We start from the raw sequence: 25,175 nt of genomic DNA, 5'->3' as shown, positions 1-25,175 counted from the left end.
CTTATAGCACTTCAGATTCTACAAAACCTTTCAAGAATCTTTGGTCTGAGAGATGAATTCACTAAAAGAAATGTAGCTCTCATTTTCGAAGCAAAGAGCATTGTGCAAATTTGCTCATTTCCTGAATATGGAGTCTAAAGAATATAGCAGAAATTGCATATGAAGTCATGTTTAACAGGGATGACTAGCAAAGAGTCCCATTTGTTCTGTTGAAGCCAGCCAGCAGTTCTAAGTTGAGTTCAAGACACAGGCTAATCAGTATTTCTCCCCTCCTACCAACTCTCATTTAGGAAATCCAGTATTCCCTTGTATCATGCTGAGTATTTTGGGAAGCAATAATTGACAGAAAATCACATTTTTACAACCAAATTTAACAATAACTTTTTTTTATTCTGTTCAATTGTGTCCAGTTTTTGGAAACAGTCAGAAAAAAGTCCCTGCAGTTTTCGTGGCAAGATTTTTCAGAAGTTGGTTTTCCATTGCCTCCTTTCTAGAGCTAAGAGAAAGTGACTACTAGCCCAATATCACCCAGCTGGCCTCGTGCCCAGGTAGGATTAGAACTCATAATCTCCTGGTTTCTAGTCTGATGCTTTATCAAACTGCCTCTCTTTGCATTAAATTAAAATAAGGTAAATTTCTGGCAGATGGATTGACAGATGGATACGCAAGTAGGAGACAGAAAGCCAGACACACATGGAAATCTGACATATGCACACATTTATATTGTGTATACGGAATCTTTAAATACCATTTCCCAAAGGCTCTCCTCCCCTAGTGTCTTTCCCAATAGAAAGGTGAGGCCCAGCACTAACATCTCAACTGAGATGATCTGGAATGGCAATTTCTGAAATGTCTTGTTCATGCTTCATCTTTCCCAATGGAAAAGAGTGTAAGGAAAAGAAATCAGAGTGTATGACAGACTGTGTGTCCATTTAATTTCGGCCTTACCCATTTGAACGTAAAGACACTTGGGAGCTTAATTTTCAATCTAATCAACCAAGGAGCTGATCAAAAAACTTTCTGAAGAAGTTATTAAGTCTGTTCTGAGCAAATATACCTTATTGGCCAGTGACAGGCATGGCCGGAGATCCCGCTCAGGCCTCTCCAGTTTGACAATGGAGACAAATCCTGGGACTGTATGTTCATCCTCGCTGGTATTACACAAAGACAGGGGATGGAACTGGAAAGAGAAAGGAAGGGAAGTTACTACTGATAGGACAATCATAGAATCATAGGGCTGGAAGGGACCGCAGAGGTCTTCTAGTCCAACTCTCTGCTCAGAGCAGGAGCCTTATACTACCCCAATCAAACAGCTGTCCCATCTGTTCTTGAAAACATCCAGTGACTGAGCACCCACAATCCCGGGAGGCAAGTTATTCCGTTAATTGCTCTCACTGTCAGAAAATTTCCCTTCTTCTAGGTTGAATTTCTTTGATAAGCTTCCACACATTGCTTCTTGTTCTGCCCTCTGGTGTCCTAGAATAAGTCAATCCTCTCTACTTTGTGACAGTCCCTCAAGTACTGGAAGACAGCTATCCTAAGAGGCGTGGTGGTGCAGTGTTTAGAGTGTAGTACTGCAGGTTACTTCAGCTGACTGCCAGCTGCCAGCAGTTCAATTTTCACTGGCTCAGGGTTGATTCAGCCTTCCATCCTTCTGAGGTGGGTAAAATGAGGAGCCAGATTGTTGGGAGCAATATGCTGACTGTGTAAACCGCTTAGAGAGGACTGTAAAGTACTGTGAAGCAGCATATAAGTCTAAATGCTATTGCTATTGCTATCATGTCTTCCTTAATCCTTTTCTTCAATTGGCTAGCTAGACATATTAACCCTTTATGATTTTTGTTGGCTTACATTATAATGCAGAAGATAGACACTGCATTATTGAGGAGGGATTGTGGATCATCACTTGATGAGCAACTGAGCTGCAGGGTAAAATGCTGCAGAAACGTTTGTCAGTTTCAGATAAATATTTACATTTTTTCATTATTGAGCTTAGGCATTCTTCCATTTCTTAGACACAAGCTTAATGAAAATGTTAAAATATCTTCTGGATGACTTAAATGGCATATCTAACTCATAATCCAGCATGATTCACAATCTGTCCAAATGATGATTTTCAGGTAAAGTTGCATTACAGCTCAGTTATCATTATGCTTGTTGGGAATTCTGAGGATCTGTAGATTCAATACACCCAGTGAGCATAGATTACAAGAAGATGCTCTGCAGTGACCAGTCAGATGTATGACCAAGAGGTAAAAGATACACTGTGCTCTACGTACAATTACTCTTGAAGAAGCTGCCAGTAGTACAAACATTCTGCTGAATTATTTGTTAATATAGTAGAAAGTTTCCAGGAATGCATGGGACTTTTCTTCTTTCATTGTACCACTAGTCAGTTTGCTTCTTAGCCCAGTTGAAGATTATCTAGCAAAGGTCCTGGCTAAAATTGGGTATGAATTAGTCACTTACAAGGACACGGTATCTACATCGCTTATCTAGATTTAAATCTTAGCTTTCTTAGCAAGTCTCACTTTTTAAAGATTATACCTTCATAATTAATTTGTTAAAAATGCTAAGGAAAACAAACAGGACTAAAAGAAGGAACCATTCCTGTTTAGAATGGAAAGCTGGCAGCAAGGAAAGGATTATTCTTGCAAGATTACAGTTGTTCCATAAACACAGAGAGGTGTTTCCTTTGAATTCAAAATGCCTGAAGCTTTGTTCATGCAATCTTAAATCACACAAACATATATAAATACAACATACATACATATAAGTGTAGGAAAAATAATTAATTTACTTTCATTCACAAGAACTTCCTAATAGAAGACTGTTCCATAAAAATCATACAGAGACTTGCTGAATCAATGTTCGCCAGCATTCCAAGTCATTCAGTGGCTGGTCAAATTGATTTAGGAAGCATACAGTACAAGGATACACCTTTTTCCACTTTTTGGTCCTCTTTCCAGTTCTACAATGCATTTTAAAGTATGGTAGCGATCTCACTTGCAACTCAGATTGTTGGGAACTGGCAAGTTTTTCCACAGGGCCAGAGCTGTTACCATTGTGGACATCAAATGGAGGAACTGCTTAGAATCTGGCCAGAGAAAGAAAGAGTGTGTTATTGGGAAGTTGCTCCATCTCCAATGCCACTTGGTTGCTTCCAAAGGGTGTGGGCTACTTAAAAATTGCCATGCCTAATGGCTGGGATGGAGATGGGGATAGAATGTCCCAATCACAAAACTAAGCTTAAAAAAATAAAAATAAAGGTAGTAATTGATCAGTCAACTTCAAGTGAAGTGAAATTACTTTAAGAAAACCTTTGCAACTGGATGATTGTTGTGGATGATTGATGATTGGATGATTGATCCGGTTGTGCGGTTGTGGGGTGGGGTTTCAAAACTGGATGATTGATCCGGTTGTGCGGTTGTGGGGTGGGGTTTCAAATCCCCACGACGATTGGGAATGGTAGCAGGTGGTTGCACGGAGGGCCGTATCAACATCCGGGATCACGCCCCCGCTGTCTTCAAGCGGTGGCGTGCTCCAACCCTCTGGTTGATACCCGTTTACCCGGGGGTGAGGGAGATCGGGCCCGAGCTTAGGCTGGTGTATTTTAATGCGAGATCCGTAGTGACTAAAGCTCCCCTCGTCCGAGATTTGATTGAGGAGGAACGTGCGGATCTGGCATGCATTACGGAAACCTGGTTGGGCTCAGAGGGAGGTGTCCCTCTGACTGAGCTCTGTCCTCCAGGTTTCTGTGTGCTGCACCGGCCGCGGGCTCAGGGTAGGGGCGGGGGGGGTGGCGGTGGTTATACGGGAGACCTTATACCCTTGGGAGACCACTGTCGTACAGATTGGTGGGAGTGAGTCGCTCCTCCTGAAGTTTGGCTCTGGGGTTCAGTTGGGTTTGTTGCTGACATACCTGACACCCAGCTGTGTTGCAACAACTCTGCCCGGGCTTCTCGACACCCTTTCAGGGCTGGTGGTTGAATTTCCCAGACTTATTGTTCTGGGTGATTTCAACCTTCCAGCCCTGGGTGGGTCGTCAGAGTTAGCTCGGGAGTTTATGGCCTCCATGACGGCCATGGACCTGACCCAGATAATTCAGGGCCCGACCCATGGAGGGGGTCACACTCTCGACCTGGTTTTCCTACCTGGACAGTGGTTTGATTATCTGGGAGGGGGTACGCCAAATACTGTCCCCCTGTCATGGTCCAATCATCACCTCCTACGGCTGGTCTTCCGATACGCTACCCCTCGCCGCTGGGCTGCGGAGCCGACCAGGTGGTTCCGCCCCAGGAGCCTAATGGATCCAGAACGATTCCAGATGGTGCTTGGGTCTATACCTATCTCCCTCACCCACAGCCCGGCTGATGCCTTGGTGGAGGCTTGGGAGAGGGCTGCCACCGAGGCACTTGACCGGGTTGTACCCTTGCGACCCCTGATCCGGCGTAGATCCCGATGGGCTCCATGGTTTTCTGTGGAGCTACGGGAGATGAAACATCGGAGACGGAGTCTGGAGAGCTGTTGGAGATCCAGCCGGTCTGAATCTGACCGATTGCGAATAAGATATTTTACTAGGTCTTATCTCACGGCGATGAGGACGGCGAAGTCTAATTACTTCGCCGCCCTCATCGTGTCCGCAGATAATCGCCCGGCTGCCCTGTTTAGGGTAACTCGTTCCCTCCTTTCTCAGGAGGTGAGGGAGGAGCCCTTGCAGGGGCGGGCTGAGGAGTTTAGCCAGCATCTGGCGGACAAAATCACTCAGATTTGGACCGGTTTGGACTCTGACTGGGCAGAGTCTGACGGGGAGGAATCGAGCGATCTTGAGAGTATTATCTGGACTGAGTTTGATCCTGTGACTACTGAGGAGGTGGACAGGATTATGAGGAGGCTGAGCTCTACCACCTGTTTATTGGACCCGTGCCCTTCCTGGCTGGTTTATTCAGCTCGGGAGGAGACACGAGGCTGGTTCCAGGTAGTGATATCTGCTTCTTTGAGCGAGGGTGTCTTTCCCACCGCCTTGAAGGAAGCGGTGGTGAGACCCCTTCTCAAGAAGCCTGCCCTGGATCCAGCTATTTTGAATAACTATCTAGCGAAGGTTGTTGAGAGTGTGGTGGCGCATCAGCTTCCTCTGTTCCTGGAGGAAACTGATTATCTTGACCCGTACCAATCGGGTTTCAGGCCCGGGTACAGCACGGAGACAGCATTGGTCGCGCTGATGAATGATCTCTGGCGGACTCGGGACAGGGGTTGTTCCTCTGTCCTAGTCCTATTAGATCTCTCAGCGGCTTTTGATACCATCGACCATGGTATCCTGCTGTGAAGTCTCAGGGGGGAGTGGGGGGCACTGTTTTGCAGTGGTTCTCCTCCTACCTCTTGGGCCGTTCGCAGTCGGTGTTGACGGGAGGGCAGAGGTCCGCCCCGAGGTCTCTCGTTTGTGAAGTTCCTCAGGGGTTGGTCCTCTCTCCCCTCCTGTTCAATATCTATATGAAGCCTCTGGGTGAGATCATTCGTGGTTTTGGGGTGGGGTATCATCAGTACGCCGATGATACCCAACTTTTTATTTCTACCCCAAACCAACTCAGTGATGCCCTCGACATGTTCCTTTGCCTGGAGGCGGTTCGGGTTTGGATGGGGAGAAACAGGCTCAGACTCAATCCTGCCAAGACTGAGTGGCTGTGCGTACAGGCATCTTGAGTGAACCATTCTATTCCATCTTTAATGATGGGGGTGAGGTGTTACCGCCCCGTCGATAGGGCTCGCAACTTGGGTGTCCTCCTGGATTCGCGGCTCAGCCTTGAAGATCATATAGGAGCCGTGACCAGGGGGGCTTTTGCCCAGGTTCGCCTGGTGCGCCAGTTGCGGCCCTATCTGGACCGAGATGCCTTGCGCACGGTCACTCATGCGCTCGTGACCTCCCGGTTAGACTACTGCAATGCTCTCTACATGGGGCTGCCCTTGAGGACCACTCGGAGGCTTCAACTGGTGCAGAATGCAGCCGCGCGAGTTGTGATGGGGGCCTCCCGATACTCCCATATAACACCTCTGCTCCGTGAGCTGCATTGGCTTCCGGTTGCCCTCCGGGTGAGATTCAAGGTGCTGGTGATGACCTATAAAGCCCTAAATGGCTTGGGTCTGCAATATCTGAGGGAACACCTGCTGCCGGCATCAAGTTCTGTGCGCTCCCACAGGGAGGGCCTTCTCAGGGTGCCGCCGGCAAATGATTGCCGGTGGGCAACACCCAGGGGGAGGGCCTTCTCTGTGGGCGCGCCTGCCCTCTGGAACCAGTTACCCGTAGAGCTTAGGACTGCCCCAGATTTTCGTTCATTCTGCCGGGACCTGAAGACCTGGCTCTTTGAGCTTTCCGGCCAGGACTGAGGATTTTTTAATTTTTTAACTTATTGTAATTGGGTTTTTAATCAGAGATATAGGGGTTTTAGATTTTAATCAAGGAAAATTTAATCTATTTTAATTGCTATTGATTTTTGTATTGTAATGTTGTTTTAATTGCCTTGTGAACCGCCCTGGGTCCTACGGGAGAAGGGCGGTATATAAGTTTAATAAATATAAATATAAATATAATATGATCAAGGGCAATTAAACAACAACAAAAAATGACCATCTACTGGAGTCTGGAGGGGGTTGTTCTGTCAACTGGCGTCAACCCTTATTCAGCTAGTCAGGGGAAGGCTTATGGCTAATGTAATGCCTGTTCTTCTGGGGAAAGAATGGCCATCTGCGCTGTTGCATCTGTTGTCTGATAGACCAAAGGTGAACTCACACCTGCTGCTAGCTTTGGCAAAGGATCAAGGGAGAATTTCATTGAAAGTATGATAGCATCTCTCCCCCCCTCACACACACACTGGTTAAAAGAAAGCTGGCACGTCTGTTTAACACAGCAGCTTCTCTGTGTGGGGTCAACAGTATGTCTGATGGATCAAAGGAAGGAGTGCTGCATCTCAAAGATATGGTTCTTCACCTCCTAGCCATTATGGTATATGGTTCACTAGTCTTAATAAGCCAAAAATTGCAAACTCTTTGCTGCTGCATTTCCAGAAATCTTCATCACTGCACATGTAATTCTATTCAAAATTTTAGAGAGACTGTGACTATTTAGAGTTGAGGGATCTGTGGTTCTGCAGATGCTATTGAGTTACAACTAGAATTCTTCACCATCAGCAGTTTAGGCTACTAGTAATTCATAAAAATCCGGAAGGCTATAGATTCTTTATCCTTTGCTGCAGTTATTTTAATGTACAACACACATGTGGACATTGACCCTCAATACAGAGTGAAATGGCTCTTCTCTCTCATCACTGATACCATACACTAGATAAAATTAGATTCTGGATTTAATAATCTAACTAAGCAGACCCTAGATTACTAGTCCAGAATCCTGCCCTAAATGCACACCCATTGCTGATGTACAAGGTTAACATCAGAGGCTAGGGAACTATATGCCACAGAGACTGCCGTTTTTGTGCCCTCACTGTTGCCAAGGTGTATTTTGAACTCCTAATAACCTACCGTGGGACAATGAGATTTTGTAGCCTATATTTAATGAGAAAAACAAACACCCTCCTGACTTCTACGTTACTGGAAGGCAGGGTAGAAGATTGGTGTTTTGTTTGAATAAGTGATTGCAATATAAAGCAACCAGAAGGCAGGAAAGCAGAAAGAGAAGGAGAGAAATTCAGTGGAAAAGCATGTGTGATTTCCCCATAATTGGAGACATCTAACTAAGGGGGCTGCCAATGGCAATTACTCAGACTGAAACAAAACATATTTCTTCTAGAAGAGGGAAACAATCTAACCAGGTGGAAGACCTGCAAATAGTTGGTGGAGGAAGGTTGGGCAGCTTCCCCAGCTCAGTGCTATCTTAGTATATTGCAACCTTGCCCTCGACTTCACTGGTGAAATACTGTATGGGCGATACTACTATATACTGGAGACTTCCCCATTCTAATTTCCAGAACTTTTAGGACTGAGACTTTCAGAATTTGCAGCCAGATGCTGTCCCAATTCATCCAACATGCTTAGTGTCAACACTTAGCTTTGGATGCGGAAAAAAATCCATTTTCTGTGCTTCCCCAGTACACTGCACCACAAATTGAGCAAACATTCTGGGCTCCCACAACACACCAAACCTGGATGCAGCATAACCAGGATTAGCGAGCTGCAGGGTGTGTTCATCTAACTCAGCGTTTCCCAACCTTAGGAACTTGAAGATGCGTGGACTTCAACTCCCAGAATTCCCCAGCCTGCTGGCTGGGGAATTCTGGGAGTTGAAGTCCACGCATCTTCAAGTTCCTAAGGTTGGAAAACGCTGATCTAACTAACCTTTTTAAGCATGTCGTGTGAACACAACCCATCGAGGGGGCGCTAGGCTGGAGAAGCCCGCTCCACCCCACTGGCCTCGAAAGCCAGAGGCTCAACCAAGCTGTCCGGGCCGGGCGAACCGAGGGCTCGGAAAACGCCCACGAAAGACGCGCTCCCGGCGTTGCGGACGGCGGCGGCGGCCCTCGTGGATTTCGACCACGTGCGAAGCAAAGGAAACCTAATCAGTTCGCTCCAGCGCGGTAGGTTTGAAGGTCAGCCCTTCGCAGCGAGGGCCCTTGTCTGGGCTGGCTGGGCTTGCCCGTGTCCCGCGCGGCTTGCCCACAGGCCCTCGCCTCCAACTCTCGCCACAGCCAGCGGGAGCGGCCAGCAGGGCCTCCGAGGCTGCCTGTGGCGCGGCGAGATGAAAGGCGGGCCGCTAATGTAAGAGCCGGTGGCCTCCCCAGTGCCGTTTGAACTGTTTACAGATCGAGTTAACTATTACAGGCCGTGTGTATCTTGGCCGCCTGCCCGAATTCTTCCGCGCCCGTCAGATATTATTAAACAACCCTTTCGATGCTCGCCTGGAGTTCTTCCAACACACCTCAGAGAACTGCCGACACTCCAGGCGGAGCCTTTGGTTGGCACTCTTGTTCCCGAGGCCCAAACAAGAATCCTGGTCTCGGCCGCGGGGAGGGGGATTTGGCTGGCTCGCGGCGGCGAGTCAAAGGGAGAAGAAAACAGGGAGGGTCAGGCTTGGTAGACACGGGGAAAAAAAGCTTCAGGGTGGGCATAGAGCCTAAGAGCACCCCTCACCTCAGTTCCCTGGGCAAGGTAGCGCAGTGTTAAACCTCCCGCCCCGCATCTGCAGGAGGCTGTAGAGTTGAATGGGGGATTGTGGGCCGCTCATTGTGCCCGGGCTGTTTCGTGGGAGGAAATGGGAGAGACTCCTATGGAAGCCATGTTGAGGAGAGCCAGCATGTTAATGCAAAATCCTCAGTATTTCGGGATTATTTGCCACCCCTAGTTATCTCGGCAGTGCTTTTCATTATTAGAGTATCTCTCAAGCTGTGCCTTTTATTAAATAGGACAATTTACAACAATTATGGCTCAAGGCTGAGTCTCTCTATTTCTGCTTAGGTGACCTGTGGCGCAAGTACTGACCAAATGGCAATTTATCAGTGGCCATAATTGTGTAATAAATCAGAACTGGCTGGATGAACAGAATTCACTCAGACGTAAGATGTGGTTTTTAAGCCACCATAGATAGGCTTGGAAAACCAATTCAACCGCTCTGTGGCTCAGCTGTCAAATGCAACTGATAGTTCTTTTGCCCCTGCATTGATCAAAATTAGCTTAATAAAAAACCTAGTTCAACTGTTGTTAATGAATTATTAGAACCAGTGTGATCTAGTGGCTAGGGGAAAACCCAATCAGTCAGGCCAGTATTATCTCCATTTCAGAGACTAGATGAGTTTGAAAGACATTTCTATTAAAACCACCAAGCTCAAAATAAATGAGAGAAGTTTTGTGGTATTTTGGGTGTCACCTCATTTTTCTCCAATGTATTGTGTTTTCAAAGAACTTGTTGGCTTAGTTGAGGAACATAGTCTGTCAATTTGAGCCCTGGGTAGTATGAATCAAGATGGAGATTTCTTGGAGCATTTACAGAATGTCTTTCCTTCAACACGATGCAGATATATACTCCTCATTGTAATACACCATTTTTGGGTAAAAGAAACCAAAAGCATATTTTTAAAGCTAATTAAACCCATCTCAAAATGTTACATAGTGGACAAATTATGATCATTGCTCAGTAGTAACAGAAGAGTTCTTCATCTCAGAGTTGCTTTTTCTCTTTTTTGGTTTTGGGTCACCAGTTCATTAATGACCTTCATCAGTCAACATTCCAGATCTTTTCAAGGTTACAGGTAGTCCTTGACTTACAATAGTTCATTTAGCGACCATTCAAAGTTACAACAGCACTGAAAAATATGATTTGGGACTGTTTTTCATACTTAGAACCATTGCAGCATACCCACAGTCACGTGGTCAAAATTCAGATGTTTGGCAACTGACTCACGTTTATGACAGTTGTAGTGTCCCAAGGTCATGTGATCACCTTTTGGTGCTTTTGACAAAGTCAATGGGGAAGCCACATCATTTAACAACTGTTAATAAACAACTGCAGTGATTCACTTAGCAACTGTGGCAAGAAAGGTCATAAAATGTGGCAAAGTTCACCTAACAACTGTGGCTTAGTAATATAAATTTTGGGCTTAGTTGTGGTTGTAAGTCGAGGACTACCTATACTCCCAAACCACATGACCAGGTAGTTGTGTTTTTCTGAAGAGACCCTATTTTGTTTATTGCAGATCATTTCAGGGAGTGGTATTTTTTTTTAACTCTGGTTGTAGTACCAGAGGTACACTAGGATTTTCATGCTGAGTGCTCTAACATTTTCCCCCAAGGCTCTTTGCTCCCACTTCCCTCTGAAGGGCAGACTGCTTTTGGCTGCAATCCAGCCTCTATAAATGCAGGCTTGAGAAAGCCAATAAGCTTTGAGGGCTCAGCCCCCCCCCCATCCATGCACAGCAGCTGTTTTTTTATCTGTTACCCTTCAGGTGGGTGGATTTCAACTCTCAGAGTTCCCCTACAAGCCCTACCCATCCAATGTAGAGCAAATAATTTGAGCAGCCAGCCAGAGAGACATAATTCAATGATTGTGCCCCAGATCATTTAGCCCCATTGTAATTGAATTTTGATACAGTACATTATCTAAACTGTGCTAGAAATCCTGGCAACTGCCATGACCACTCATAAACTGATGCAATTTTCTTTTTGTAGAGTTTCCCTACCACCATTATGTTCAGAATTCCCATTTAAATAAAGCACTCCCAATGATCATAGCAACCTAAGCAAGAGGATGGCACATGGGGAACCTCAGCTCAGGCAGGGAAGCCTGAGAGGAGCTGAGTGGGCAGGGAGGACTGTAAACAAGTGTGCAGCTTGGAACTGTGGGCTGAGTTAATGTGTTCCTGCTGGAAAGCCTGGGAGCTTGCTGTTGGCAGGTTTCGATCTCCTGCATCCCGTGTCACTAGGAGCCATTTGCTGGCTCCTCCAGCTTCCCAGCTTGTTCAGGCAGGCCTGTCCTGCTAAGAGAGGGAGGAATTTGATTCTCACCCCCAGGGGCTTGCTAAGTAACTCTCCTGCACTTCAAAGGAGCTCTTTATTTTGCCTTAGTGATCACACCCTGCAAAAATTTCCCACTGACAAAAGAAATCGTTTTATAGGCAAAGGAGGGATTGGAATGTCTCCTCAACCCTGATGAAGGAAGAAGGGCCCAGCACACACCCTGGAAGAGACAAGGCATGGAGTTGTGGTCTCTGCAGTGATAAGTGCTGAGACATAGGATGATCTGAAAGTTGGAAGAATCCTGTTGGATCCTATCCAGCATCCTGTTTCCCAAAGTGATGAACCACATGTCCTCTAAAACCCCATAAAGGTGAGGAAGCTTACACTTAAAATACAGAATTCCAATGTAAGATATCACACACCTCTGCTATGAATTGTGATCTAAGATATTGTTATAATAATGTCAGTCATAGTGTCCATTCTGGAGATCTATGGCAGGGCTTTTCAACCTTTTCACCCATTGTACCACTTTTAGGATATGGCAACATCTGAGTACCACCAGTTGCCTAGCAAGGTGTCAAAAACTTGATGGCCAAAAAAGGAAAAAAGTGATGAAGTACAGGTAGTTCTCGACTTACAACAGTTTGCTTGGTGACTGCTTGAAGTTACAATGGCACTGAAAAAAGTGGCCCCCAAGCCACAGCTGAGCTAGACACCTGCCTGCCCGCCTGGCGGCGCTCTTCCTCCTGTCCGAGGTTTTCATTGTGACCATTTCTGTTGAGGATTGGCAGCGGGGGTGGGTGTTTGGTTTTTATTCCCCCTGTCTGCTGGGTGGTTTTGGTCACTTTCTCTCAGTCTGCAGCAGGTTTTGGTCACTTCACATGACCCTGGGACACTGTGACCGTCATAAATATGAATAAGTTGCCAAGCATCTGAATGTAAATCACAAGACCTTGGAGATGCTGTAACATTCCAGCTGATTGACGCTTCTTCTGGGCTCAGCAGAAGCGCCAGGATCAGCATCAAGCTCCAGCTGGAGCCTGGAGCTGATCCTGGCGCTTCCGCTGAGCCCTGACAGCCCTGCAGCTCCAGCCATCTCTTGCTCAGGCTTGTGCGGTGCTGCCACCAGTTCAGCTCATTCCCCTCCCCTGCTACCACTTCTCTAGGATGGTCACGTACCACCTGCCAGGTGCCAATGTACCACAGGTGGTACCCGTGCCACTGGTTGAAAAGCCCTGATCTATGGCATTAATCCCAAATCTTACTCAACGCAAACGGAGAGCCACAGGCTTCCATTATTAACCTTGAGACTGGACCAAATCTTAATATATTTTCATTCTTAGATTAAGCTAAAAGGCCAGACTACCTTCAACCCAATACTCTAGATCTTCAAGCACCATAGTTTCCAAGAAGTTTTTGACCTTGCTGGTTTGGGAATAATAAAGGTTGAATACCAGCAACTCTGTAGGACAATGCGGTGTTTTCTAGATACTGAGAGAAAAAATATTATCAACGAAGAGTACAAACCTGGATAAAATGCCCTGCTCATGTTTTTGTTTAATAGTTGCAATATCTGCTCTGACCTGTGTGCAGGTTGCTAGAAATAACTAGCTGAAACCCTAGCAGATAGCTAGGCAACTAGGCCAAGAAGCTTGAACAATAATTTGGGAGAACACCGTGTTAATGAAGCTGAATGCAGTCTAGATAGTATACTTAGTAGACATTGCAAATTAACAGAGGATGGGAGATATGGATACGGCATACATCTGGAATAGGATTAACTTCTTAGGTCTTCCAGTCTGCCCATAGTACTTACATCTGATATCTGAAAAATCAGATATCGCAGAAACTGACACAACTTAACTCATGACTTGGCAGGGGCAGCATTTGTAAAACATTACAAGCTTTGTCAGTTTTAACCTTTGCTAGGGGTTTTTGTGGGCCAGCGTTTTGTGGAAACATAGTCATTGGGTTAATTTATGGATCATTATATTTGCAAATCTAGAAAATGAGTTAATTAGTACCCAGGTGAAGTGGGCTGTGTGAATGCTGCCAGTGAGGAATATTAATAGTAACTCTTAAAACTATGTTACCACACAAAAAAGTTTACATTTTTCCATTCTCTCTATTCCCTGCTGACCCTCATCCCAACAATCAATTACAGGTGATAATTCAGGTTGCCGGAGAGTATGTACCAGCCAGCAATCATTGTCAATATATAACAATTGTGGGACTTAAAGCCATAATGGTTTTAGTTTCCCACAAAAATACTTGAGCAAGAAAAATAGTTAATCATCTGCTATGGTCTCTTGCATATGTATGCTCATTAATGTAAGTTGAAGACATGGCAAATATAAAGCAAGACAGTACTTCATGAGGAGAAGCCTGTTCTGAAGTCAGATGGCCTAAAAAGAGCTATTTTTTTGCAACCAGTTGCCTGAGTGCCATTTTTTAATTGGAAGGGACAGCTATCTATAAATGTATGAAGCTATATTATACACATCTTTCCAGTAAGTGTTATTAGGATAATCAGTGTTTTGAAGGTCAAGATTAAATTCAGTGAGGGTGAAGGTTTGTTCTCCGAGTTTGTGGGTTGGTTTCTGAACATTATCCTAGATCCAAACTACAGATATTCACCACTATTGAAAATTAAATTCAATGTTTGGAGATAGAGCAGAACCAGAGGAACTTCATATCATCATGAACAGAGCCAGAATCTGAGAAACATTTTTTTTGCAACATGGTATTAGTATTGCTTCACACTTTTATATTTTGGGGTTGTTCCTCAAAAGAATTGGAAGTTGTAGTTGTTCTATGTGGCTGCTCAATTCCCACCTCCACATTAGATGCAATAGATTTTGACCTATGAAACATCTGAATTTGCAGCTATTCATAAAATCTACAAAAGATCCTGGTCTTTTTAAAATTTGACCTCTTTCATTTTGGACCTTCCAAATGTACTGGACTTGGTGCTGATGAGAATTTTAGGAGTTAGACACATATAGTGAGGATCAGGTTGGGGAAAAATTAACTATTTGACTGAGCACAGGCAGGTTCCATTAGTTTATGGAACTAGAAACTCAGAAAAATCCCACTGGTAGAACCATAAATGATCCTACCACTCTCCAGCGGTGGTATTGTATATGCATTTGCTCTAATTCTTCAGAATGGAACTTTTTAGAGACTCTACAACAGGGGTGTCAAACTGGCAGCCTGCGGGCCAGATGTGTCACATGCAGGCCATGCCCACCCCAGCTCCGTTAAGGCAAAAAATGTTTTGATATGCCATGATATGTCACATGACATGATCATGTTAGACACCCATGGTCTACAACCAGAACATCTGAACAGCTTACATGCCTATTTAATCTAACATCTTTGTTTTCACATGGTCAGCTAGAGAAATCTGATGAGATTACTAGATTGAAATATGAAGGCTCTAAAAGGTAATGGTAAAGGTTCCCCCGCACATGCGTGCTAGTTGTTTCCGACTCTAGGGGCCGGTGCTCATCTCCATTTCAAAGCCGAAGAGCCAGCGTTTGTCCGAGGACATCTTCCGTGGTCATGTGGCCGGCATGACTAGACGCCAAAGGTGCACGGAACGCTGTTACCTTCCCACTGCAGTGGTCCCTATTTTTCTACTTGCATTTTTATGTGCTTTCGAACTGCTAGGTTGGCAGAAGCTGGGACGAGTAACAGGCGCTCACTCTGTTACGTGGCACTCAGGATTCGACCCGCCAAACTGCCTACCATCTGATTGACAAGCTCAGCGTCCTAACCCACTGAGCCATCGTGTCCCTTTTATGAAGGCTCTAGTCCTCCCTTTTGGTTTATGCTTGGTGCTCAGGTGGTGCTCTATAGCACCATGCTATTATGTTTTCTCCATAAATTTTTCTGCTCCAGAGTGCAGTCCTAAAGCCCAACATTTCAAGGGAGCAGAGTTTTCTTAGACTCAGCCGGGCTTCCTCTCAAAAAAACCTGTTGATCTAGAGATTTCAATTTATATTCCCCAGGTGTCTAAAATGGTAACTGTTTTCTGAGCCTGAGTGATCTTGTGATTCCAAATATATACCTAGTTTAGAAGCGCCCTTAAGTACTTCAAAAGAACATGGAAATCTAACTTAGAGCCCCTGTGCTCGTGTTTAAAGAAATAATTGTTAGGGGGAGAAGAAAAATGTGAGGAATATTAGTGCATGTCTGTTCATGTTTATTCAGAAGCAGCAGCAGTGATGCTGTCCTTTTAACACTTGCTGTTCGTCCTAGATCATCATTCCCCAATCCAGTGTTCCTTAGACAACCCATATGGCTAAGGATTTGGGGAATTGTAATCCAGGTAGGGATGCTTCTCAAAAACGTCTCACCTAATTTTTCTCCCAGTAGGACCAATTCCAATGTGGGATTGTCTACAGTTTCTGTTTGTCAAATTTCAAACAGAATACAAACAGCAATCAACATTTGCTGCAGCCTTTCCTCCTATTTTGTCTTTTCACCTTTTTTATTGCAAAATTTCTATTATAATATTTTTCTCTTGAAGCAAATAAAACTTTTCAATCTCACAATTCAAATTTCAGGGAGGCTAGTTCAGAATTTCATACATTTCAACTTGGAGGAAGAGAGGAATTCTTGTGTTCACTTATAAATTTCACTGGTCAGTCTACGGCTATTGTACAGTGTTTGTATAGCTAAAGCAACTTTTTGCAGCTGCACTGTGTTAATCCTTTTGATGTGACATCAGGTCTAGATCTGTGTCTCAGCAGAAGAATGGAGGGTCAGTCTTCACAGCTTCTATTTCAATGATCAATTGTACTTTGTGCCCAAAAGCCCACTTATTGGTTAATCATTACACAAATCAGCCCTAAGGAAATGCAGTCAATGGACAAGGGAAGTTAAAGATACCCATTAAAAAGTTTATGACCCTTACTGGGTCCAGGACAGTCAAAAGAATCTTAAACTCAGCTGAAGTTACAAAGACAACAAATGTCAAATTATCTGTGAGATCCTACTACCATTGTAATATTGGACATTTGTTTATAATAATAGAACATATATGAGAGTAATTTCTTTTTTAAAAATAGCCATTGGTATTGCTTAATCAAAATATACTCCTTCAAATTGGTTTCCTCAGAAATTCAGCTTTTGATATGAAGAGCTTGCCTTTTTAAAAACTAAAATCCAAGGTTGAAAACATCCTCTTTGATGGCCTTATGCGTCATGAACATTTCTCCCCTTTATGTTAATTTAAAACATACACACCTGTAATACAAACTCTGGGCAAGATCTATGTGAGCTTTTTATCTTGGCACTATGACATCTATCTTACTCAAGATTCACACAACACATGTCAATTGTTTCTATTTTATCTCAGCATAGCAGTTTTCTCAGCCTACTGCCTTTATAATGATTCTGTGGTATAATATAGCAATTTGTAATACCCAGTAAAATGTTTTTTTGATATTATAGGAATATTTAAGGGAGCTCCCAATAGGGAAGAGCCAAAAAAGTTTCCTGTTTTTTAGAAATTGTGCTGTCACCAGGGGTGGTGGGATGGTTATTGTTTTTTTTCTATATTGTAATTTTTATTGTTTGTAATCTGCCTAGAGTCACTGTGAGTGAGTAGGCAGCTATATAAAATTTCTAAATAGTGAGGAAGTAGTGAGGGAAAGAGAAGAAACAAGAGTCATGGAGACATCATTTTTTAAATATAAAATAGGTTGATGGGAAGAACAATCCATTGCGTCTAACAGCTCGGAGATTAGCAGTACTGTAGGTCTCTAATGGAGCATCATAACAAGAATTGAGATTTGGCAGCTTCATAAGCTGACTGGATATCATAATTTGTATTTTATGAGGGGTTATTTCATTTGCTTTGGAAGATGATGGTTGTTATATATTCCTGGATCTAAGTGGATTTTTAGAATCAGTTAATGACAGAAAGCAGCAGCTAGAACTTTTAATGAATCTTATTCGATTCATTTAAAACTTCCAAACTCTTAGTATCTAAATCGTCCTCATATTGTGAAAATGGTCTACTGAACTATAGTGCCTACTCCATTGGATTAATTGCCATATGTTTAGGTTATTAGTTACAGCAAATATGAAAACCATGGTGTCTCATTGCTACAAGGAGCTCTAGTGTAAATCCTCACAAGAGACATAGGGTTTACCTTCATCATCAGTTCAGTTTATGGCGATCAATATATCAAATCAGGGATGGGCTGATTAAGGATTATCACCATCAAAGTAAAGAGGTCTAGATTGGGAGAATGAGACAAGAGTGTTCAACCCTAAGTATATTTACACCACATGTTGAAAGAAATGTGGTTAACCATTTGTGGGCAAGACGGATGAATAGAAAGGAACCAATTTAAAATGGATCTACTTTATTGCTCTGCTCAAAGAACTGTGGCTTACAACCAGACTGGAAAGTAGCTTCTGCCTGAGATTCCAAAAAATATTTAAGTGATGTTGGGCTCCTGTAATTACCCTGCCAATGTGAGGTAGTTTCTCCCTGAAGTTGTTTAACATCAGTATTCAAGTTCATTCATACCTTTTGAAATACAGTATCAGTTTCCCAAGAATTTAAGATATATCCAGATGAGGCTCTTATTGCTCAGTCATCATGTTTCTCAGAATTTTATGAGAGTCAAATGTGGTCCTCACCCGAACACAGCACCCCTTTTTTCCCCTTTTCGCTAAGAAATATGTTAGCAGCCTAATGCCAATGTTGGAAACTCTCCTTCTAGAAGCATGCTAGAAGGAGAGTTCCCAATATTAACTAGCATTAACTAATCCATCCAAGTGTGAAGAATTGGGCCAGTTATAGGTGATCTTATCAGACAGTAGGAATCCCAGTCCTTCTGACAAGGGCATCTTAGTACCTATATCAAATGATGCCCATTTATTACAAAACCAATATATCTTACTGCACATTAAAGGAATGCATCAGTTACTCCTCTTCGGCTTTGTAGCATTTGATTGTTATATCAAAATATTTCAACAAACAGCATATTCTTTAACATGAAGATGTAGACAGTTCTCAAATATGAAACTTAAGATGTCACTGTATGAATTGTACTGCTTCATTGTACATTTTTGGATCAAACTTTGTTTTACTCACATTTTTCATCGGCTTAAGACAAATAAATAACAGCACCACGAGGAAAGCTAGGTATTAAGCATCTTAAAACTATTGCCACGTTCAAGAACATAGTAATGCTCATCTTCCATCTATTTAATGCATGTAAATGCTGTTACATGTTTCTTATTGGTAAAAACAACAAGAATTCAGAACAAATGTAATTAAATATTATCTATAAAACTGGGCCTATGCCATTTGATCACTGCAGATGGGGACTGTAGCCAAGAAATTAAAAGACGTTTGCTCCTGGGGAGGAAAGCCATGGCAAATCTAGACAGCACACTAAAAAGCAGAGACATCACCCTGTCAACAAAAGCACGTATTGTCAAGGCTATGGTCTTCCCAGTTGCAATGTATGGCAGTGAAAGTTGGACCATAAAAAAGGCTGAGCGCCAAAGAATTGAGGCCTTTGAACTATGGTGCTGGAGAAGACTCCTGCGAGTCCCTTGGACTGCAAGGCGATCAAACCGGTCAGTCCTAGAGGAGATCAACCCTGACTGCTCTTTAGAAGGCCAGATCCTGAAGCTAAAACTCAAATACTTTGGCCACCTAATGAGAAGGAAGGACTCACTGGAGAAGAGCCTAATGCTGGGAAAGATTGAGGGCAAGAGAAGAAGGGGACGACAGAGAATGAGGTGGCTGGATGGAGTCACAGAAGCAGTAGGCGTGAGCTTAAATGGGCTCCAAAAGATGGTAGAGGACAGGAAGGACTGGAGGAACGTTGTCCATAGGGTCACGATGGGTCAGACACGACTTCGCAACTAACGACAAAATGCCATTTGATCCTACAGATCAACTTCTTGCCACCAAAAGGAATTTTAAATATCTATAATTCTTCCTCTTTATAGAAATATATATGGCTTGCAGAGGATGGGGATAGAAAGATGTGTTTTTCCTCTCCCTAGAAGTATAATGAAATTACTGTGGTCAGCTAGTTATACGGTATAGCACAACATACCCCTACTAAAGAGTATGAACTTCTGGGTGAGCGGCAATTCTGTATGCTTTGACTACAGAGCTGAAGAACGAAGAGAGAAATAATATAAAATAATATAAAACATGCAGAAAAAATCTGCAGGAAGAACAGGAGAGAAAGAGAGCTAAGAATGGCAAAGAAAGAAAATGCAAATTCTATGAGCTACAGTGATAAGAGAAGGGGGGTTCAAAGAAAGGCTTAGCAATGACAAAATGAAAGTATAAACTGAGATAGAAAAGAGTGAATAAGTAGAAGTTTAAAGGATTGGGTTGAAAGTATGGCAAAATATTTTATACTGTTGCTATAGTGATGAAGCTCTCTTGGATTATTATACCTGTTAAAAACCAGCCTTTTGAGTGTCCAATTTATATTGCACACTTGGGTTGTCTTGGCATCAGGATACAGACCTCCAATTCTGCAGGTTTATTCCTGGCTAAAAGCTTGCAGTCCAAAGCTACACATGTAGCTTTGGATTGCAAGCTATATATTTTTTAAAATACCAAATTGGAAGAAATGGAATTTTATTCAGTTTCAAGACATGGCAGCTTCTCTGATATAATATAAATATACGGTATAATCAAAAATGATTTACAGATTTCTCTCTTCTCCTTTCTCCTAAGTTTGTTATAACAACCTGACTTAAAATGACACTGCAAATTGTTTTAAACTCTTTGAGAATTTGGGCTTCAAATTTAGCCTGTTTAAATCCTTACCCCATCCCTTATGCTTCTTTCCTCTCAGCTGTTCCTTTTATTTATCTCAATTCCTTTTCTGTTCTGTACTCCTTTCTACAGATAGTAACACTTGAACTTTCATTCCTTTAATGGTCAGCCACTGATTCTCCTGGGGACCATCTGAATGTTGATTGCATGAAGATGGATAAGCCCCATAGTCCATTTCTATAACAGACTCTTAGCAAGTCTCAGGTTCATGGCCACATTCTGCAGATATTTCTTTTGTCTCCAGATTAGCAAGTGAGGCAGGGGGTGGGGAGAGAAGAGAATTTATCTCAGAGATATTGTGTTACTGATCTAGAGACTATGAGATACTTTCCCCTAATCTTTTTTTCTCTTGGCCTTACTCTTCTGTCAATTCGCTTCCTTATTGACCTTTCAACTTCTAGTGGCTGATCACCTACTGGGATCCCTTATGTTTCTAAACTCACCATAACTTGAGCATTTTCCATTCTAGCCTTCCACTCTTCCACCTTTTCCGTGAGGAACATCTGACTTGGTGCCGGTTGTCAAGTGAAATGGCAGACGTGTCTCTTTTTCCTTAGCCACGTTGGCATTTGCCTCTGCACAACCTAAACTATTAATATTCCACACAAGTAGCCGGTCAATATAATAAAATCCCTCAATCTGGCAGCTGTAAATTATCTACCTTCAGCAAGTCAGTTATCAAATTGTACCAGGTCTGGTTCTCAGAAGTGCCTGCATGACAACTTCTTCCTCTTCTGGTACAAAAAGGACACCCCTGCATCCATCAAAATCAATTGCTCTCTCCTCTGGGATAATCTTATGTAATTTTATATGTAACCTCCAGGATGCAACATGACAATGTTTTCAGTGGAGCTGCCCCTAAAACAGGGGTCCCCAATCCCCGGTCCGTGGGCCAGTACTGGGCCACAGCATGCCAGCAAGCAGTCTGCACAAACAAGCAAAGCCCCATCTGCAGGATGCAGTTAGCACACAAAAATATGTACCCTCCAGTCCATGGAAAAACCTCTCTCCATGGAAACGGTCCCTGGCACCCAAAAGGTTGGGGACTTCTGCCCTAAAAGACAACTTCACTTAACCTGAGAAACAGTGGCTGATTGCTTTGAAACATCTGGAAATGGGAATCTGTCTCTACAAAATAACTGCTCATCTGGTTTAATTATTCGTTTCTTCTAAATATAGTTCAAGATACTTGTTTTCACTTATGCAGTCCAAAACGGTCTTGAATTATAATCAAACGAATAATGCAACTGTCTGCCTATAAAGGAGAATTTTGGCAATTGTAGTACAATCGCTTTCAAAAAAAATTCCACTTGAAACTTTCTTTTTTTTTTATCTTTCAATTCTTTTTTTCCCTTTAGCATTGCAGTTTCCCTTTTCATTAGCTAATACATTAATATATAGTTATTTTAAGTGATTTTAGGATTGGTACATAATCCACCTTTTGTTAACTACTCTGAAGAAATGTTAAAAAAAAATGCCCCAGATAGAATTATTCATGGACAACTATACAAATAATATCGCCTAGTTGGAACATAAATACATGAAAACTGATCAGAGCATTGATATACTTCCCTGAAAACAGATCCAGATTGCCTTACAGTTAGGTGGAACAGACTGTAGCAAACTGGCAGACTGTAACTTGCTGACTTCAGGATGCTGATCTATAGGTGTATAGAATTCCTTCCCCTATATCACAAACTAAAGTATTCTCAATGTGGACTTAAAACAGAATGGTGCCTGCCTTGGGTAACAGGGACTGTCTTCTGCCACTTTGGAAATTGCTGTGTACACAGAAGGTACTGCTATTATTATGAAGTGTTACAATTTTAAGTAACCTCAAGCTGGTCACTATGTTTCACTTTTCCTACAGGTTTGTTGTAGGGACAAAGAGAAAAAACACTACTTTTAATAAACATGTGGAGCTCTTGGGAAGAGGTTGGACAGGAAGGTATGACATAAAATCATGAAGAATTATAATTGTACAGCACTGGAGGTGGTCATAAAATGTCATCTCTATTAATTTTTTGGCTCAAGCCCTTTAAAATCTGAAACAGCATGCACAAGAAAATGTATTTTATTCTGACATGGTTTTTGGAGAAGACCTATTAAGAGCTATTACAGTTTGTTTCTAATAAGATACATTTTGAGAACAGAATGAATGTGATTTGCTTAGATTTACCTAGAAAAGGATTTAGAATCATGACTTATATTGTAGACATCATTGTCAGCTTGAGGCCACAATGTACATTGCAAATATGAAAGACTACTTTCCCTAACACACACTATGATTATATTTTCAAAAATAGCATATGAGCCTGTTTTATGCGGTGGTAGCAGATTACAAGATCTAAGGCAGAGATTATGCCTTCCTTGTTATTCACATACATTTGATAGGTTTTCATAGCATGTAGTTGATAAATTTGTTATCCTAGGAAGAAATCCTGTCATTGAATTATGCCTGTTTGAAAAAGGACACATGTTCAAATGAACAGAGTTGCCTTACGTAGTCAAAGGATGTCCCCGGTTTTTTCTCCTGGAGCTTTCTCAGGTGGGGAATCTTTTTCAGTTCTGACTGAGATCATTTGAACTGGATATACCAGGAACGTGATCGGGGTGATCTATCAGTGGGCTATGGTCTTTCTTAAACACTAAGATACAAAAGTAGTGTGCAATGTATGTTTGCCTTGTGATTTGAATTAACTTCACAGGAGAAACCAACTAGAACAGTTGCAGTACCTTGATACAATGTACTCTATGACCATTCATCAATCTCTAGTGACACCTTCAAGTTCTTTTCTCTTTCCATCCCCCTGCAAAGTATCCTGAAACGGATTGATTCAATCTAATCACCTGTTCCAACATCCTTGCTATTTCAATTTCACTCTGAACATTACTACTGAAGGCATCAGCTACTTAATTATCTGCATTTTGTATAATATGACATTGCTTGAGTTTTGTACCACTCTGCTTGTGAACAATGAATTCAAGTCATGTGAGGACCCTGCAAGATGAGTCACAGGTTGCAAGGCAAGATGGCACATGAAGTCAGGCCAGCAACTGTACTTCATCACAATAAACTGAACTTTACAACAGAGAAATTCATTCAGTCTTTCCATTTGGTTCTTCTTGCTCAAACTATGGAAAGTTCCTCCGAGCATCTCTCTCTGATCAAAGTAAGAGAATCCAAGACTGACATTCCTGAGTCATTGTGGGAAAGAAGAGGCTTGGTTGTCACTTAAAGCTCTTTCAGAAAGACATGGTAAGATCGGTAACGTGGAAATACCCAATTTGATATAGTCCTTATGGCTAAAAGGAACCAAGGGAACAGAAATTTTTTAATATAAAATAAGCATAGAGGTAAAACCAAAATCATGTGTTCAATGAGAGTGTCTGATAGTTCATGCCTTTATATTTCATTCATACAGAACAAAATTAAAATGTCCCTGGGAACAACAATGCGCACTTGCCCATTCATTTGTGTTTGCTTAGCTGATTAATGGCTATAAAAAGTGATACAATGAGGAAAGCTTTGTGAAGCTACAAGGTGGGCAGTTCTACTTGGTGGCTTTAGTTATGAAGCAAAATAAAACACCACTGTAGCCAGCAGACCTTCCATGGGATGAACAAGTGCAACAGAACAAAGATTTGCTTACCTGCAACAGTTTGCCTTCAGCAGGGGTGATCTCTGCAATGCTAGCAAAGACTCCTTCCAGTGTGAGGGGTTCCAGTTTGAAAGGAATTACCCGAATTATTGCCTTCTGGGCCAAAGTCCGCTCGGCTTCCATTGCTGCCACCAGTGCCAGTCCTGAGAAGCCTAGTCGTATCTGTAGCATAGCCATTAGCAGCCAAGGCCAGAGGACTGCCAGCTGTAGCTGGGGGCCAACACTCATGCTCCCAGCTGCAGCAGTGTGCTCTGGCCACACATACTGCTCAGGAATGTGTCCTCACCCCACCAGCAGGTTCCAACAACTGGTAAAATTGTTGAGGATTATAGCCCTCTGTGCAACTGCAGTCAATGGGGCAAACAAGAAGCAAAGGATAGCTACCTGGAGCTTCTTCCAGGTGTTCCTCTCCCCTTTTTCTCAAAGTTTCTTCATGCTACGTGTTTGTGAAAGCCTTGAGCTTCACAGGATTATAAGAACCCCAGATCAGGTCTTCCTCCTCCTCCTCCTCCTCCAGATAAATTCAGACATGGTGAACAAAACCAATGGGATATGAATAGCATATGGTATGAAAAGCTCGTGGTTTCTTCTAGGAATACTGCTATACCTGATTTTAGACAGTTCCCCATGGAAGACAATAGCAGCTTCTCAAATCTTTTTAGGCTTTTAGATCCTAAGATGGCAAACAGGACCCGAACATGGTATCAGATGACCTTAGCAGCCCTTGTTGACTCCTGAAAAGTGAATTGCTTTTTTCATATATTCTTTTCTGTTAATGCCAACTATTTTTGTCTTCTTCTTCTATTTATGCCACACATTAAAGCGCAGAGTAACCATGCATGTACTTGCATTTAGGAATTTGGATGCAAACCTGTTTTTTCTTACTCATTGTCATCTGTTTGATCTTTTATTCATATTTGCATGCCTCCAATGCCTGCACCTCGCTCACTTTGTTGAATTAAAGTTTTTTAAGTTGGAATTTTCCAGCGGTTTGTCATTCTTAATACAGAAAATGTAGTCCGTGGCTCCCCAAATTTATGAAATAAAAAAGGCATCTCAGATGTTTTCCAGGACTTGGAAGCTAAAAAAACAGGAAAAACAACTACAGATACACCTGTGTTTTATTTCATAGCTGTGCAAATCTCAGAATGTGTATCCTTTTAGAAGTTAAATGCAAATTAACACAATTAAACATTAAAAAGCATGCTTATGATTAAAGCTGT

General features: G+C 42.6%; 1 protein-coding gene across 1 annotated transcript in view; it reads right to left on the bottom strand.

Annotated features, from left to right (window-relative positions):
* Positions 1-24,196, bottom strand: part of RNF43 (ring finger protein 43) — a 56,831-nt gene extending 32,635 nt beyond the window's left edge. Inside the window, exons 1-2 of the mRNA XM_083350092.1 lie at positions 23,944-24,196; positions 1,058-1,180 (exon numbers count right to left, since the gene is read on the bottom strand). Coding sequence (XP_083206218.1) covers positions 1,058-1,180; positions 23,944-24,180 — 360 coding nt within the window. The 5' untranslated portion in view covers positions 24,181-24,196. The remainder of the gene's footprint in view (positions 1-1,057; positions 1,181-23,943) is intronic.
* Between the last annotated feature and the right edge of the window lie 979 nt (positions 24,197-25,175).

Source organism: Vipera ursinii (genome assembly GCF_947247035.1).
Source record: "Vipera ursinii genome assembly, chromosome: 1".
NCBI lineage: Eukaryota > Metazoa > Chordata > Lepidosauria > Squamata > Viperidae > Vipera > Vipera ursinii.
This window is presented reverse-complemented; position numbering and strand designations above follow the sequence as displayed.